The sequence below is a fragment of the Schistocerca gregaria genome, chromosome 6 (genome assembly GCF_023897955.1).
Source record: "Schistocerca gregaria isolate iqSchGreg1 chromosome 6, iqSchGreg1.2, whole genome shotgun sequence".
In the NCBI taxonomy this organism is placed as follows: domain Eukaryota; kingdom Metazoa; phylum Arthropoda; class Insecta; order Orthoptera; family Acrididae; genus Schistocerca; species Schistocerca gregaria.
This window is the reverse complement of record NC_064925.1, coordinates 248,070,048-248,088,654: the sequence shown is the minus strand read 5'-3', so window position 1 is coordinate 248,088,654 and position 18,607 is coordinate 248,070,048. Positions and strand designations below refer to the sequence as shown.

Below are 18,607 nucleotides of genomic sequence, written 5' to 3'. Positions count from 1 at the left end.
ATCATTTGCATATTAAATTATTTCATATCTGATAAATGTTTTATTAAATGTTCATTTCATTTGAGGCCCATACTATTTGTACTAAGCAGATTCAGAAGGATGTAGGTTGCAGTAGATACTGGGAGATGAAGAAGCTTGCATGGGATAGAGTAGCCTGGAGAGCTGCATCAAACCAGTCTCAGGACTGAAGACCACAACAACAACAACTATTTGTATGCTCTGTATCCTACTTTCCAGGTATGGTCAGAATCATTCATTTGCTTCTTTCTTACTATGAATGATTCTAGGTTCTTCAGTAGAATTTTATTCTCAAAAATGTCAGACATGTTAAATATTTTTATTCACCCTATGTGCCTATTGCCCAATTTTCATTGTACTATGCAAAAAGTACCGCTTTGTAAACTCCATTCTGGCTGAATCTGCACTTCTGCTACTTTTTAAACCAAACTGTTGTCTCTTGCTATTTAGCAGAAAAATTCAGTTTATAATTATCATATACTATCTCAGTGAAAAATATTTCAACATACTGACCATTTACATGGTTGTCTTTTATGTTAATCTTAAGCTACCATTAACTTTATTTAAATTTATTTTTAAATTTACGTACAGTGATTCATATTTAACTAAGTTCAGTCTCTCTCTCTCTCTCTCTCTCTCTCTCTCTCTCTCTCTCTCTCACTCTCTCTTTCTTTCTTTCTCTATCACACACACACATACACACACAAATTTGTTATAACTCATTCAGAAATCATTTCATATTGTAGAGGAGATACCATGCAGGTACGACTTCAGTCTGTATTTAAAGTACTTTATTATCTGTTAGATTCTTGATACCACTGGGTAAGTGGTCACAACTTTATTGCTCTTTATCTCACTGCTTTCTGTGCCACACTGAGGCAGTAAGTGTATTTCATTCCTGCTTTTAATGTTGTATTTATGGTGACTGGTTCTTAACAATAAATTTCATTGGGAAGTAAATGTGAGATCCTCCCATTATGCCCAACTGTTTCAAGAACAGTCTCCAAGATATTCTGGCAACAACACAACATGTTACCCTTCTTTCACGATTCTGTCCATAAACCCTTTCATGTACAAGAAGACATCAGTGAACGAGTATAGCAGAAAGAAGTTAATATATTGGCATTTTCTCCTTCAAAATCATCTGTTGTCCATAATGTAAAATGTACAGAGATCAGATGTTTTAAAAGATCTGTTTCATGTGGCTTCCAGTTCAGTTTCATATCAACATAAACACACAAGAATTTGGAATAGTCTGTCCTAATTATTGATTTCCCCTCATGCACAATTTTAATGAAGCGTGGTCAGGCGTTGTGGAATACAGAACTGCAGGTCTGGTATTTTAACTAAGTGCAGTGACACATACTCAGGAAAGTTACTTAAGTTGAAAGACTCATTTGTTGCTCTCTTCAGTCCAAAGACTGGTTTGATTCAACTCTCCATGACAATGTATCTTGTGCAGTCCTCTCCACCTCTGTATATTTACTGCAACCTACATCCACTTGAACAACATTACTCTAGCCAAACCTTGGTCTGCCTCCAGGACCTGAATACCTTCTCCCCCATTTGCTTCATCTGGTTGTCCTCAACCCAACAAGCCACATTCCCCAATGTTGATGTCCACCAAAAAGATGGCTACATCATTACCTCCATCCATATCAAACCTACCAACTACCACACTGACAGTTGGCACTGATTCCATACCAAAGCTCCTTTCATGGAGCCTAGCCATCTATGGCCGTCACATCTGTAGAGATGAGCAGTCTCCCTCGAAATATACCAAGTGCCTGACTGTAACTTTCAAATACCTAATTACCCTCTCAACCATGTACAAAACAGATCTTCTGTGCCTTGTCTCTACACTCACCAATCACCTCCAAAAGTCCCACTGTCCAGTCACAGAGGAGCATTCCCCTCATGACTTAGTACCTCCCAGGACTGAAGCAACTAAATGACGCTCTTCTCTAGGGTTTCAACTACCTTTCATTGTGACCTGTCTTCCTTAGGGTTTCAACTACCACTCATTGTGCCCTGAAATAAGGAATGTCCTACCCACTATCTTTCTCACCGCTCCCACAGTGGTATTCTGCCACCCAACGAACCAACAGAGTGCTTTCCGTAAGTAATGAAACCAATTTTTTTCTGATGTAACTACACCACAGCATGTTGTAACCAGTTGGGCTAAGAGGAGGGTAGTGTTAGCTTCAAAACACTCTTTGTCTTATTTGGCAGCGAGCTGTCGGAGAGTCAGGATGTGCGTTTCCATCAACCCTCTTTTGAGTTTATGTAACACAGCACAATGGATCATTCTGTAGAGCAATGGTATGCTATCACATTTTGCATTAAGCTTGGGAAGTCCACCACCGAAACATTTACATTACTTCAGCATGCCTTTAACTGATTGCTTGTCCAAATCACAAGTTTTATGATGGCACAAGTTGTTCATGGAGGGCCGAGAGGAGATCACTGAACCTCACAGTTGATGGCCATCAACTGCACGTGTCAACAAAAATGTGACGCGTGTATGCGATTGTTTGAACTCTGGCAAACGGCTGAGCCTTCAATTGATAGCACAAACTGTAAACATGTCCATAACAGCCGTTTTCTGCATTGTGACCAAAGATTTGAACATGAGAAAGGTGTGTGCCAAACTCGTCCCTAAAGAGTTGACCGACGAACACAAGCACATGCGAGTGCTTCGGTGCCTAGAAATGTTGGAAATGTGTGAAAATGATCCTCATTTTTTAAACTTAGTTATCACTGGTGATGAGTCGTGGATTTTTTAGTACAACCCTGAGACAAAAAGGTAGAGTTCAGAGTGGCACACCCCATCGTCGCCCCATCCCAAGAAGGCACCCGTGAGTAAGTCCATGCCCATTGCCTCCTTTGACGTCAGAGGCATTGTCCACCACAAATTCGTACCTACCAGGACTACAGTGAACTCAGCTTTCTACGTGGAAGAGCTCAAAAGACTGAAAAGGAGTGTCTCACACTGCCAAAGCAACATTAAGGACACATGAAAAGTTCACCACGACAACGCGCCGCGTCATAGCGCCTTCATTGTGAATGACTTCCTGGCCAGGACGAAGACCCCATTGGTTCCCCAGCCTCCCTACAGTCCTGACCTGGCTCCCACTGAGTTTTTTTTGTTTCCTCTATTAAAAGGAGTCATGAAAGAAAAATATTAGGACACGAATGAAAGCTTCCAGGCACATGTTACATGAGCTCTAAAGGACATTTCAGAAAAAGCATTCCAGGATGCCTTCCAGACATGGAAACTGCCTCCAGAAGTGTATCGACATAAGAGGGTGCTATTTTGAAAATGTTTGATTATTTGCACAAATATATTCAGTAAATGATTTTTTATGAATTTGGTCGCATTACTTTTGGAACACACCTTGTACACAATATCCTTGTTGCCAGTACAGAGCACATGCTGTCAGCCCCTTGCCTCATGGCTCCTATCCCTATGGTAGACGTAATGCAAGACCTGTCATCCTCCCACCACTGCCTACTCGAGTTTGACATAAGCACAGCCATCCCATCAGAGACATGGCTACCTGTGAAACCAGTCATGTGATCTCCAAGCTAGGCTGCAACCACTGTGCTGCATGTTACATGGGATAACGACCAACAGGCTGGCTGTCCGCATGAATGGTTGCCAATAAAGTGTGGCCAAGAAACAGCTGGACTACCCAGTTGTTGAGCACCGTGCCAAACACAATGTTCTTCATTTCAGTGACTGCTTTACAGCCTGTGCCATCTAGATTCTTCCCAACAACACCAGATTTTCTGAATTGTGCAGGTGGAAACACTCCCTGAAATATATCATATGTTCCCCATAATAATCCTCCTGGCTTCAGCTCCCTTTCCCTGCTCCCATTCTAGCACTACATGGCCCTCTATTCCACCAATGCAGCCACAGTCTTTTTACATCTCTCCTTTTCTGCTGCCCTCTTTTGTCTAACCTTCCAACTGCACCTAGCTGCCCTACCCTCTCCCTACTTCATCCCTGTACGCTCCCACAAGCAGCACTTTGTCGTCCAGCACCCCTACCCTGCTGTCTTTTCCTCCTGCTTGCCCCAGCCTCCTCCTTACCCCCACCACCCAGAGAGCTTCTCCCATCATGCACTACTGCTCACAATCTTTCCTTGGCAGCCAGGGAGTGTGGTCAGTTGTGTATGAGTTCCACTCACATTTGTGTGTGTGTGTGTGTGTGTATGTGTGTGTGTGTGTGTGTGTGTGTGTGTGTGTGTGTGTGTGTGTGCGTGTGTGCATATGTTGCTTAATTCCAATGAAGACCTTTTGGCCAAAAGCATACTCATTTCACTCCCTCTTTGACTCAGCACCTCGGCTATATAGTGAGTAGCAACTATCCTTTTCATAATAATGCTTTTATTGACTGTGTTTCACTTTTAAATTTATTTCAAGTGTTTCTCCCATAGATATTCTTCAAATATTTTGACTGAATCATCAGTTATGATTCTATTTTCCAGTCTTTCTCCTGTTTCGCTAGCAAATTATATTATCAGCATTTCTCAGTCGTGGTTAGAAAAACTGTTAATAATTTTTTTTCTTATACAGTCAAGCCACTTTAAGCAGTTGGTTCCTATAACAAGTCATTAGTAACTGATTCATTCTGAATGTTAAAACCAAAAGCTGAACATGTTCATCTAAATATGTACTACCTGCTGACAAATCAATATTGGTTCTTCAAATAAGAGGTCAAATGCTAAATCTGCATAAGCTTAGTGATTAAACAATGGATAATCCAGGATGGAATGACGTCATGATAAGTTAAGAAATCTTCTGACTTTCCACTTACTCTTTCATTCTCCTGTTTTGATGTCCACAGTATCACAATTTGTGGGCATTGTACTGCATCTGCCTTTGCATGACAGTGAGACATTGAGGGTTTCAAAAAGGTATCTTGGGTTGACCATAAGTTTCACAATGATGGTACAAATTCTTATAAAAAGAAAAACTTTAAATTTTGAGGTGAGATGCATGCCAGTTCTGCAAATATCTATTGAGGCAAAGCAGAGACTCCCCCAGTCAACTCCCTCTGACCATTTTATGTTACAATTATTCAGATTAAAATGTTGCTGTCTTGACTGATCTCTCCTTCCCTAATTACTTGTGGGGTTAAGATGATGCCTTCAAACTATTACCTTAATGTTGAACACGAACATCTATCTCATCAGCAGAGTTTGAGAGGGTAGCCCTCCTGAAAATTCCATTGTTAAAATTATGACTTGTTGTGGAACCAAGACACAGTTGTGAAAAATGTATTCATCATCATGAAAGACAGGAAGAGACCTTTGAGAAGTTCAAAATAAGAAACTTGAGGAAATTACAAGTGGTTTTAAAGCTGTTATGAGACATTTGAATGTAGCATTGCCAGTTGAAACTCCCTAATTCAAGCTATTTGTTAAACTTTGAAGTCAAAGATATTGGGCTCTTATTCCATTCTACATGATTTATATGTTGTTGTTGTGGTCTTCAGTCCTGAGACTGGTTTGATGCAGCTCTCCATGCCACTCTATCCTGTGCAAGCATCTTCATCTCCCAGTACCTACTGCAACCTACATCCTTCTGAATCTGCTTAGTGTATTCATCTCTTGGTCTCCCTCTACAATTTTTACCCTCCACACTGCCCTCCAGTACTAAATTGGTGATCCCTTGATGCCTCAGAACATGTCCTACCAACTGATCCCTTCTTCTCGTCAAGTTGTGCCACAAACTTCTCTTCTCCCCAATCCTATTCAATATTCCTGTTAGTTATGTGATCTACCCATCTAATCTTCAGCATTTGTATATAATTCTTAATTTTAGAAATGCCGTTGTCTCATCCAAGGACGTAGTGAATCAAAATCCCGACCTATTACAGAAATAAAGAGAATACATTGGTGGTAAATTTATGAACACTATCAATTGTACCAGAAAGTCCCCATTAGCATAGGAACTGTTAAGAGTTCCAGGCAAGAGGAACCTTGTTATTAGTGCAATGCATGATGAAAGTATCCTGATCAGCCCAGGAAATATAGCCCAGACAGTGACAAAGTGTTTCACAGAAGTGACCATCACTATCAACCAGATCAACACTTACATTACCACAAAGCTATTGTCAACATGGGAAACTGGGAATACAAAATAACTTTGTAACTGCCCCCCTACCCGTGGAGTGGAATTGAGCATTATCTGTCACCCATTACTGAGTATGTGAACACACAACTAGAGCAGGTATGTATTTTCCCAAGGTGGCATCATAATCACATCCTCACAAACTTTGTGGGAAAATCCATGAAGTAAATGGTGAACTGTAATTTTGTCTGGGTTCTTCAGTTGAGACAGCTCCGTAGTAACTTCCAGTTTATTATCATCAGATATCAGTCCGCTGTTCATCCCGGGTCTTGCTGAAGGTGATGAGAGAACAGGCTTCCCTATATATGCAACATCTCATAGATGTTTTTCTCAACCAGGTTTTTGGGAGCATATTACCATAAGTTTGTTTCATCAGTAGAGCTACTGAGGACATCTAAAAACATTATGTTTCTCTTTGAAGTGAAGTTATTCTTCAGTTACCCTGCTTGAAGAACGGATACTTTCATCTGCAATTAAGTTTTCCACACTTCTTCATATGAAGAAAAATATAATTACTTCCTTTCAGGTTCTCCGAAATGAATTCCGACGCCCTCGTGATACTTTGCTGTCAATGGTTGCTGAATTTCTCACCAAAAGCTCAGCTCGTCTTGCGGAACTAAACAAGAAGTCTAGCCAGGATGGCAAAACAGTGGAACTTCTTGACATAAAGTCTCATGTTGTGAGTATGCAATTTTTTTCACACCTTTCTTATTTATAACGATCTTTACAATGTCACATAACAGAGTGCAGTAAATGTGTATCATGTAATAGCAATGGTAGCTAGTTAACACATAGTGTTCACTTTGAACAACATCTGCTTTTATGAACCATGCAAGGGGATGGACTCACATTATGGAGGACAGTGGACCCATGTTATGGAGGACAGTGGTTCAAATCCCTATCCAGGTTTCCAGATTTAGGTTTAGCAGTTTCCCTAAGTTGCCTAAGGCAAACCAGGTCACAGCTAAATTCAGTTCCGATTGTAACAAAGCAATTTGGGATATTTTTACTTCCCCCTTCGTTTTGCCATCTGCCTCCTTAAAATTCATTTTTTTCATTTTTTAACTAATTACCATTAACATACATGAGTATAATCTGCATTTTCAAAAAAGAGAAATGTTGGCCCTCACTTTTAAAGAATATAACACCAGATCTAATTCTGTGCTTAGTTTTATATATGTAATTGACTTTCTAATTTGTTTCAACTATTCCCAGTTAGTACCTTTTGGTAGAGGTTGAAATCAGTAATTGTTTCGTAACTTAAATTCTATTGTTGACTTATAAACAAGTATAAATTCTGTAGTAATTATAAAGATAGGTGGAACAACTAATAGTAACTTTAAAGGATCTATCTGGCTCTATTCGAAAACATGTTAGCAAAGCTAGACCTTAATTAACTCCAAAGTAATTTTCAGTTTCATCAAAAGTATTGTTTGCATAACTATATATGTCAATTTCATCATTTAAACAAATAATTCAGCTTAACCCTTGAAGTAGAAGAAACTGTTAAAAAGAACCAATTTTTTGATGTATTCAGTTAATTTACTGAGTTAAGTTTTAATTGTAGTTTCAACAAATTTAACTTCAAACAGTTTGTAGTTTCAGTACTTACTATTGTGAGGATACATAAGGGCCAGATTTTTGGTCCCGAGGCAGTCAGTCCACAGCCAAGTTTCAGATGAGGAACCTATATTGGTTAGATCAGCAACAATGGATCCACTTAACTGTGAAATAAGTGTTACACCAATAGGCCATGTGTTAAAACAATGACAGTGTACCTTATTATTCTACACGAACAGTGAACTGTGTGGTTAGGCTTTTACTGCTCATAGACTCAACACTAAACTATTGTAGCAGTATGTGGATGTTCGCCTGCAACCTATAGTGAGGCTTGTCAAAACTTAAACAATAGAGCACTGGCCATATATAACTGTGTATTATTGTGGGGTTGTGAACAGTGAAAGTAAACAACTGTGAAACGCATCCATGCACCTGTTGGCTACATTATTTACAGTAGTCAGTGTCGAAATTACAAACCCCATATTTCAACCAATGTTGCAATGCAGTATGTCGTCACCAAGGATAATCAATGAAGAAATAAAGCATGCGAACGTCACACCATACCTCATCCAGTCTTCAGCTGATGCTCAATTTTCCGTGATCTCATTCTAGAGGGGGTGTTAGTCTCTAATCTTATTGTTCTTTTGGTTTATTAGATGAAGGAATCATTGTGTGTTATCATTTTAAAAAACATGCTTATAATATATGAGAAAAAGAGGGAGGGTTGTTGTGCTTTACCTGATGAGCTTTCTTTGGGTGAAGCAACAATGGCATCTTCCATTGGCGTCATTGCTGTTTGATTTTGGGTTTGCAACCATAGCACCATGACGTGTCACCAGCAATGATCCTGAAAAAGGTTTCGAATAAAGCTACAGCTGTTCTTCAAAATACAGTATGTGTCCTCTTGACATTCTTTTTGCTGCTCTGTCTGAATCTGAAGCACAGATTTGGCAGTGACATTTTCTCATTTTCAAATTGTGTGATCAAAGCTCTGAACTGAGCTCTAAGACTGTTCTGTCAAGTTCACTAGAGTGACTCATTGTCAGTTTTCAGGCAGAAGTTCTTAAATTTTGTAAACATTTGTTTCATTTCAGGTAGCTGATGCACATCCAGAACTAGGCTCATCATCAGTTGACCTAGTACCAGTTCTGAAACAAGAAAATTACTAATACACTTTATAGTTGTGCCAAGTTTTTCCCTAGCTGAAAGCAAAATTGAACAGCCACACATTGTACACTTACACTCACCATCCTGAAAAACAAGGGAAGAGAGTGATACAGTAGGAGCAGAAAATTAACAGTGGGCATACAAAACCTACTCAGAAATGTCGGAGGCTGGTCTGAATTCCCAGGGAGTAGCACAACATACTCCTAGAAATAAAAATGCATACTACACAATCTGTACACAGAACAGTGCCATTCCAAGAACTTAGAGCTCCATCGTCTATTTTTCTCTGAAGTTACTATATTTTTTTTATTTTTCACATGTACATTTTCTTCAGAGATTAGTGCAACTGTAACAGGGACCACTTTGCCGATAAAAATGGATTACTGATCTTTTCTCCTTTCTTGCTTCTTGCTGTACTGTTTTTGTTGTATTATCTTTGAAAAAATAAACTCACAAACCTTGTTTGAGCAGCAAGCTGGTTTGTTCTGCAATCCTTCAGTATTATAAACAGCTGGAGCATAAAAGTGGGAAGAGTAGTATTTAAATATCAAAGGAGTAATAACCATTGAGTCTGTTAAGTATTTACTCAACTTTTCTGTACTGAATGTCAATATTAGGATTAAGAGTCACAGATGTTCCACCCATGTTTGCTTTCAGTCATAATACACTTGTAAGACCATAACGTGCTACATCTTACAACAGAACGGAACAGAGTCAAGGCTACTGAATACCATTATCTAGAGCCAAAAACCAACTTGGATATAAAGTGATGAGTGATGCTTATGTTGTATTGCAACTCAATGATGCTACAATTACATATCGATGGTTTACACAGAAGAATAAAATTTATGAGTCAGTAATATTTTACAATATTTACATTGCAAAAGTTCTTCAAGTCAGAATCTAGTATTTATTTAATATTAATAATAACAGATTTGAATAATTCTAAAAATTTACCTCAAATTTTAAAGTAAGTGGTTCATGGTGTGGGTTTCTGTCGTCATGTCCTAGTTCATGAACCAGGGGCAACGTATGAGTGGCCAAGTAAGTGGCCTCGACAGTCGGGATACCAGTTACTTTGGAATAAGGCTGAGCATCTCGGACATATTCTGAGTCGTGGTCACCTTTGTGCTCATATGGCAAAGACTTCCAAATCCACCGGTTAGTCCCTCAACCGTTAGGGGTAAAACTCAATGGGACTCGGGGCAAGTAAGGCTAGCAACCTGCTTCCCCGATAATTTAAATATGATGCTGGCAACAATCAGAGCAAAATGCCTCGGACATTTGGAGGTGACGGAGTCCCACCTCTAACTGACAAACCAGGGACTCCTAAGATACGACTTGGCAAACAAATGGTAATGAGATGGGGAGCTATTAATATTTAATATCAATGGGGGCTACCCTGGGAAGAAGGTAGAGCTGTCAGAGGCTGCAAGTAAGATGGGGCTGGACGTTTTAGCTGTTAGTGACATTCGGGTAAGGGGTGAGAAAGAAGAGGAAGTGGGAGAATACAAGGTCTACCTGTCAGGAGTCAAAGCAGGAATAGCACAATGGGGTGTAGGGCTTTACATCAGGAAAGGAATGGAACCCAGCGTAGTTGCAGTAAGGTATGTAAGCGAACGACTGATGTGGATGGATTTGACAGTGTCTAGCAAGAAAATTAGGATTGTGTCTGTATATTCACTTTGTGAAGGGACAGATCAAGATAAGATGGATAGTTTTTATGAGGCACTCAGTGATGTAATTGTTAGAGTAAAGGACAAGGACAGTGTTCTGCTCATGGGTGATTTCAATGCCAGGATTGGAAATCGAACACAAGGGTATGAAAAGGTTATGGGTAAATTTGGAGAGGATATGGAGGCCAACAGGAACGGAAAACAACTCTTGGATTTCTGGGCCAGTAATCCGCTTAGTAATCACAAACTGGTTTTTTAAACATAAGAAAATTCACCGGTATACTTGGGAAGGCAGGGGAACCAGATCTGTCACTGACTATATAATAACAGATCAGGAATTCAGGAAGGCTGTGAGGGATACACGTGTATTCAGGGGATTCTTTGATGACACTGATCATTATTTAATCTGCAGTGAAATTGGGATTGTGAGGCCGAAAGTGCAGGAGGTCAGCTCCATATGTAGGAGGATAAGAGTGGAGAAACTTCAGGATAAGGAAATCAGGCACAAGTACATAACAGCAATCTCAGAAAGGCACCAGTTAGTTGAATGTAGTCAATTACAGTCATTGGAAAAGGAATGGACAAGGTATGGGGACACAGTACTAGAAATGGCTAAAGAATGTCTTGGAACAGTAGTGTGTAAAAGTAGGATGAAGCAAACAGCTTGGTGGAATGACACAGTCAAGGCAACCTGTAAAAGGAAAAAGAAGGTGTATCAAAAATGGCTACATACTAGAACTCAGGTAGACAGAGAAAGTTATGTTGAAGAAAGAAACAAAACCAAACAGATAATTGCAGCATCCAAGAAGAAATCTTGGGAAGACTTTGGAAACAGGTTGGAGACTATGGGTCAAGCTGCTGGAAAACTATTCTGGGGTGTAATTAGCAATCTTCGAAAGGGAGGTAAGAATGAAATGACAAGTATTATGTACAGGTCAGGAAAAATGCTGGTGATTCCTGTGGATGCCTTGGGCAATGGAGGGAATATGTTGAAGAGTTGCTCAATGTAGGTGAAAATACGATCAGCAATGTTTCAGATTTCGAGGTAGAATGGGATAGGAATGATGATGCAAATAGGATCACATTTGAGGAAGTGGAGAAAATGGTCAATAGATTGCAGTGCAATAAAGCAGCTGGGGTGGATGAAATTAAGTCGGAACTCATCAAATACAGTGGAACGTCAGGTCTTAAATGGCTACACAGGATAATTGAAATGGCCTGGGTGTCAGGACAGGTTCCATCAGACTGGACAAAAGCAGTAATCACACCAATCTTTAAACATGGAAACAGAAAAGATTGTAACAAGTACAGAGGTATCTCTTTAATCAGTGTTGTGGGTAAAATCTTCTCAGGTATTGTTGAAAGGAAAGTGCGAGTAGTAGTTGAGGACCAATTGGATGAAAATCAGTGTGGGTTTAGGCCTGTTAGAGGTTGTCAGGACCAGATCTTTAGCTTACGGCAAATAATGGAGAAATGTTATGAGTGGAACAGGGAACTGTATCTATGCTTTATAGGTCTAGAAAAGGCATATGACCAGGTTCCTAGGAGGAAGTTATTGTCTGTTCTATGAGATTATGGAATAGGAGGCAAATTTTTGCAAGCAATTAAAGGTCTTTACATGGATAGTCAGGCAGCAGTTAGAGTTGACGGTAAATTGAGTTCATGGTTCAGAGTAGTTTCAGGGGTAAAACAAGGCTGCAACCTGTCTGCACTGTTGTTCATATTATTTATGGATCATATGTTGAAAACAATAGACTGGCTGGGTGAGATCAAGATATGTGAACACAAAATAGGCAGTCTTGCTAATGCGGATGACTTAGTTGTGATGGCAGATTCTATTGAATGTTTGCAAAGTAATGTTTCAGAGCTAGATCAGAAATGTCAGGACTATGGTATGAAGATTAGCATCTCCAAAACGAAAGTAATGTCAGAGGGAAAGAAATATAAACGAATTGAGTGCCAAATAGTAGGAACAGAGTTAGAACAGGTGGACAGTTTCAAGTACTTAGGATGCATATTCTCACAGGATGGCAACATAGTGAAAGAACTGGAAGCGAGGTGTAGCAAAGCTAATGCAGTGAGCACTCAGCTACGATCTACTCTCTTATGCAAGAAGGAAGCCAGTACCAAGACTAAGTTATCTGTGCATCGTTCAATCTTTCGACCAACTTTGTTGTATGGGAGCGAAAGCTGGGTGGATTCAGGTTACCTTATCAACAAGGTTGAGGTTACGGATATGGAAGTAGCTAGGATGATTGCAAGTACTAGCAGATGGGAACAATGGCAGGAGGATGTCCACAATGAGGAAATCAAAGAAAAACTGGGAATGAACTCTATAGATGTAGCAGTCAGGATGAACAGGCTTAGATGGTGGGGTCAAGTTACACGCATGGGAGAAGCAAGGTTACCCAAGAGACTCATAGGTTCAGCAGTACAGGGTAGGAGGAGTCGGGGCAGACCAAGGAAAAGGTACTTGGATTTGGTTAAGAATGATTTTGAAGTAATAGGTTTAACATCAGAAGAGGCACCAATGTTAGCACTGAATAGGGTATCATGGAGGAATTTTATAAGGGGGCTATGCTCCAGACTGAACGCTGGAATGCATAATCAGTCTTAAATGATGATGATGATGATGATGATGATTTAAAGTAAAGATAACTTTTTCACTTTTGAAATATTTACTTATTATTACCTAAGTGAAACAAATTTCTTTAATTATTTAATCATACCATATGAAACTAAAAGTTGTATGATTTCAGAAGTATTTTTGTGCATCCGGTAATTTATTTTATGTATCAAGTATTCTGATTGTGTGTTTCATATGTACTCTTTCATTGTGGAAATATAGTCATTGGCCATTTCCATTACACTAGCCTGCCAGTAATTTCACAAGCATGAAAATTCGAGCAAAATTCTGGTACCAAAATAATGGAATGGTCCATTGTTTAGTTTTTCCAAGCATAAAAGTAATTTATTTTGTGAAAAATAGTGTTCTGAAAGTAAAATGTGTTTAACATTTGTTGGTGTTCTGGCTACTTAGATAATTAATGAATATACTTATATAAAATAAATTAAGTTAATATTCTGCGAAATTCTGTTTTACCATTTAAGTCACAACTTTAGAAATTGATATGTCCTTCAGATACTAAAACATTAGATGAAACAGAAACAAAATTTTATTGTTTACGTAGAAAGTAATTACACTGACATATTGGTATAGCATATTTTTAAAAATTACTAAATTTGAAAATTTCTGTACCAAATATGTCAGAGTTCTGTCTTAATACAAAACTGATTAAAAATCAGTATTATCTCATTGGTTTAAACATGCATAAATATTTACATAGCATCACCTATTTTGAAAACGACATGCCTTACAAACAGCATAAGAAAATGGTTGGTAATTGTACACAAAATTATAAGAATGGATTAATATGCAAAACTAATGTAAGTCTCAATTAGAAAATAGCCAACATATTTAATCTTACATCATTTAACTAAGAGAGTAAAAATATTCAGAGTGGATGAAGTGACATAAAGTTTAGTATGATATTATGTTAACTATCCTTCCGAAACTTTACTTGGACATAAAGAAGTCGATGTAGTATATCTTTCAGTTGAATCAAACAAGATAAAATATAAATTCATCTAGTGTAAAGTATCTCTTCTTACATGTTACCTTTAGTAAATCCAGAGTATGTAGCATACAGTGATTCAGTGTATGTTGCTATTTTTCGAATACAAATTCAATTAATGTTTCTGTTACCACTGTCTCTTTCAAAAACCTTGTCCACTGTCACTTCCAATAGTGATCTCACTTGGACTGTTTTGTGGTATCAGCATCTTTTTACACCAATTCACATGTTCTGGTATTACATTCCTTGTAGGACACTTTACTTTCATTAAAATATATTGCTCACAATAGGTTTATGTTTCTCATATTTTCCTTGACATAACGTCTTTTGGATCAGTGAAACCTCAGCTGAGAGAATCAGTGAATCACTATGTGTTGTAACAGTAGTCATACATATATAGTTAGGATACAGGTTTGTGTTCCAGGGGTTGACTTATCAGTGGGTAGAAATAGAATGTGTGCATACATATTTTTGGGTAAACTTTTTCTTAAAAAAAAAAAAAAAAAAAAAAAAAAAAAAAAAAAAAAAAAAAAAAAAAAAAAAGGTCAAAGACGAAATCCAAAATAATAAATGAAAAGCACTATGTTGCTCATGTTCTACAGGATTAATTTATTGCATTAGCCAAATTTCAGCTTAAAATGTGTAGGTACATGGTGAAAGACCCCCAGGATATCATAAAGTTAAAATTTATTAAAAACAAAAAAATGAACACCGATCGACCATAAGCGTTGGCAAAGATGTTAATTAAGAATGCGCAGTAAGGCGCAGACAAATGGAAAAACCATCATTCATTTTTTTGTGCGTGATTTGATTACTCACACTCTCTTCTTTGTATAAGTTCTGTTAAGAAGTGCCGTTTGGAGGATGACAGGCTACAGTATTAAGTATTTTTTATTCAAGGGAAGTGAAACCAAGTAAGGAGGATTTTCTTAATTATGACGCACATTGGTGTACTTGGAGACTTCGAGTTTATTGCCTGCATCTACATTTGAAATGTAAGACAAGTTAATAAAGCAGTTGTATTATCCCTTTTAAATGTTTCTCTTCTTCTTCTGACGCCCCCCCCCCCCCCCCTGCACCACACACACACACACACACACACACACACACACACACACACACACACACACACACACCACCGCCACCACCACCAACAGCAACAACAACTGGCAGCCGCGTCAGGACTTCAGGGCAATGGTTGTCGGTAGTCCTAACTTCTTTGGTGACAGTAGTCAGTTGAAGTTTGATGATGTGCTTGTAAGCTGAAAACTGGTTAATGCAATAAATTAAACCTGTAGAGCATAAGCAAGACAGTGCTTTTCGTGTATTATCATGTTGTTCTACCAAGAATCAGTTAACACAAAACTAAAATGAATATAATTATTCATGTTATTGTTGTGTTCTCCAGTCTGAAGACTAGTCTGATGCAGCTCTCCATGCTACTCTGTCCTGTGCAAGTGTCTTCATCTCCAAATCAAGTCATTTCTTGATTTCCCTCTATCATTTTTATTACTGGCATTTCCTTCCATTACTAAATTTGTGATCCATTGTTGTCTCAGAATGTGTCCTATCAACCAATTCCTTCTTCTATCCAGGTTGTGACACAAATTTCTTTTCTCCCAATTCTATTCAGTACCTCCTCATTAGCTTTGTGATCTACCTACCTAATGTTCAGCATTGTGCTGCAGCATCACATTTAAAAAGATTCTATTCTGTTTTTGCCTAAATAGTTTATCATTCGTGTTTCACATCCATACATCGCTACACTCCATATAAATACTTTCAGAAAAGACTTCCTAACACTTAAATATATATTTAGTGTTAACAAATTTCTCTTCTTCAGAAATGCTTTTCTTACCATTTCCAGTCCTAATTTTTATATTCCCTCTTCTTCTTCCATCATAAGTTATTTTGCTGCCCAAATAGCAAAACTGTTCTACTACATTAAGTTTCTCATTTCCTAATCAAATTCCAGCAGTGTCACATAATTTAATTCAGTTTTGTTTCATTATCCTTGTTTTGCTTTTGTTGATGTTTATCTTAAATCCTCATACCAAAACACTGGCAATTCCATTCAACTGCACTCCCAAGCCCTTTGCTGTCTCTGACAGAACAATAATGTCAGTGGCAAACCTTAAAGTTTTTATTTTTCACCCTGAATTTTAATTCCTTGTCTAAATTTTTCTGTGATTTCCTTTATTGCTTGGGGATGAGCCACAACCCTTTCTGACTCACTTCACAACCACTATTTCTTTTCATGCCACTCAATTCTAATAACTGCTGTCTGGTTTCTGTCCAAGTTGTGAAAGGTCTTTTGCTGCTTGTATTTTACCCCTGGTACCTTCATAATTTCAAGGAGAGAATACCAGTCAACATTGTCAAAAGCTTTCTGTAAGCCTACAAATGCTATAAATGTAGATTTTCCTTTCCTTAACACATGTTCAAAGATAAGCCATAGTGTCAGTTTTGCCTCACATGTGCTTATGTTTCTCCGGAATCCAAACTGATTTTCCCAGAGGTCAGCTTCTAGCAGTTTTTCCTTTTTTTTAATAAGAATTCATATTAGCACAGTGCAGCTGATAGATTTATAATATTCATACATGTCAGAACTTATTTGTGTGGCATTGGAGTTATTATATTCTTCTTGAAGTCTGGTGATGATATTCTACCTGCACACTAGGTGGAAGAGTTTTGTCATGGCTAGCTCTCCGAAGACTACGAGTAGTTCTGACACAACGTTGTCTAGTCCCAGAAGCTTCTTCAACTTAGGTCTTTCAGTGCTCTCTCGAATTCTTCTTTCAGCATCGTCTCTCCCATCTCATCTTAACCTACATCCTGTTCCATCTCTGTAATATTGCCTGCAAGTTCATCTCCCTTGTGTAGAACTTCTATACACCCTTTCCACTTTATGCTTTCCATTCTTTGTGTAGGACTGTTTTCCATCTGAGCTGTTGATATTAATACAGCTACTGCTCCTTTCTTCAAAGGTGTCTTTAATTTTCCCCCGATGATATGTGCTTCTGAATCCTTACATTTATCCTCTATCCATTCCAGCTTAGCCATTTTCCACTCCTTGTCAATCTCTTTTTTTTTTAGATGTTTGTATTCCCTTTCCCCAGATTTGTTTGTTGCAATTTTATATTTTCTCTTTTCATCAATTAAATTCAGTGTCTCTTTTGTTATCCAAGGATTTCTACAAGGCCTTGTTTTTTTATCTACTTCATTCTCAGCTGCCTTCACTTTTTCCTTTCTCAAAGCTACCCATTCATACTCTACTATATTCCTTTCCCCTGTTCTAGTCACTTGTTGCCTGATGCTCCCTCTGAAACTCTCAACAGCATCTGGTTCTTTCAACTTGTCGAAGTCCCATTTTCTTAATTTCCTACCTGTTGCAATTTCTTCAGTTTTAATTTATTATTCATATCTAATAAATTGTAGTCACAGTCCACATCTGTCCCAGGAAATGTGTTATGATTTAAAATCTGGTTCCAAAATTCCTGTTTTACCATTATACAAGGATAAGTCAATTGTTATCCACAAAGTAGTTACAAAATTTTATTGCAATCAAATATGAAACTTACAAGAACATCATTTTCTAACATTGTCTCCTTGCATTTCAACACACTTGCCCTCATAAAAAAAAGGTTCTTTATTGAGCTGCAAGCCAGGAATGCACCACCTCTTTCACTACTTCCTCCAAGGCAAATCGATGGCCCCTTAAGGCCTGTTTGATTGGACTAAACAAGTGATAGTCAGAAGGGGCAATATTAGGACTATATGGAGGATGATCCAGTACTTCAAATTTGAGTTTCTGGAGCATTTCAGCAGTGTGGGCAGCAGTATGCAGACAGGCATTGTGGTGCAACAACACAATGCCTTTTGACAGCAATCCTCAGCATTTGCTTTGAATTGAAGGCTTCAGGCTGGCAGTAAACATCTCAATGTAATGTACACTGTTTATTGCTGTGCCTCTTTCCCCATAATGTTCCAGTACTGGACCTTGTGCATCCCCAAAAACAGTGAGCATCAGTTTTCCTGTGGACAGTTGGGTCTTGAACTTTTTCTTGCATGGCGAATTTGGATGTTTCTATTCCGTAGTCTGCCATTTACTCTCTGGCTTGTAGTGATGGATCCATGTTCATCACCAGTAATGAGCCTATCTAAGAAGTTGTCTCCTTCGTTACCATAGCGATCCAAATTTTTTTTGCAGATGTCCAAGTGTGTTTATTTATGCAACTGTTTGAATTGTTTTGGAACCCATCTTACACAAACTTTATGAAACCCAAGTCTGTTGTGGATGATTTCATAGGCAGAATCGTGACTAATTTGCAGATGATGTGCCACTTTGTCAATAGTTAATCATTTGTCTTAGAGAATCATTTCACATTAACGCTAAATGGTTTCCTC

The 18,607-nt window shown here is 38.3% G+C and overlaps 1 protein-coding gene across 4 annotated transcripts in view; it reads left to right on the top strand.

Annotated features, from left to right (window-relative positions):
- LOC126278568 (protein unc-80 homolog) overlaps nt 1-18,607 on the top strand; it is a 953,735-nt gene that overhangs the window by 761,782 nt on the left and 173,346 nt on the right. For all 4 annotated transcript variants that reach the window (XM_049978772.1, XM_049978771.1, XM_049978773.1 and 1 more), the window contains one exon: nt 6,689-6,841. In XM_049978772.1, coding sequence (XP_049834729.1) covers nt 6,689-6,841 — 153 coding nt within the window. The remainder of the gene's footprint in view (nt 1-6,688; nt 6,842-18,607) is intronic.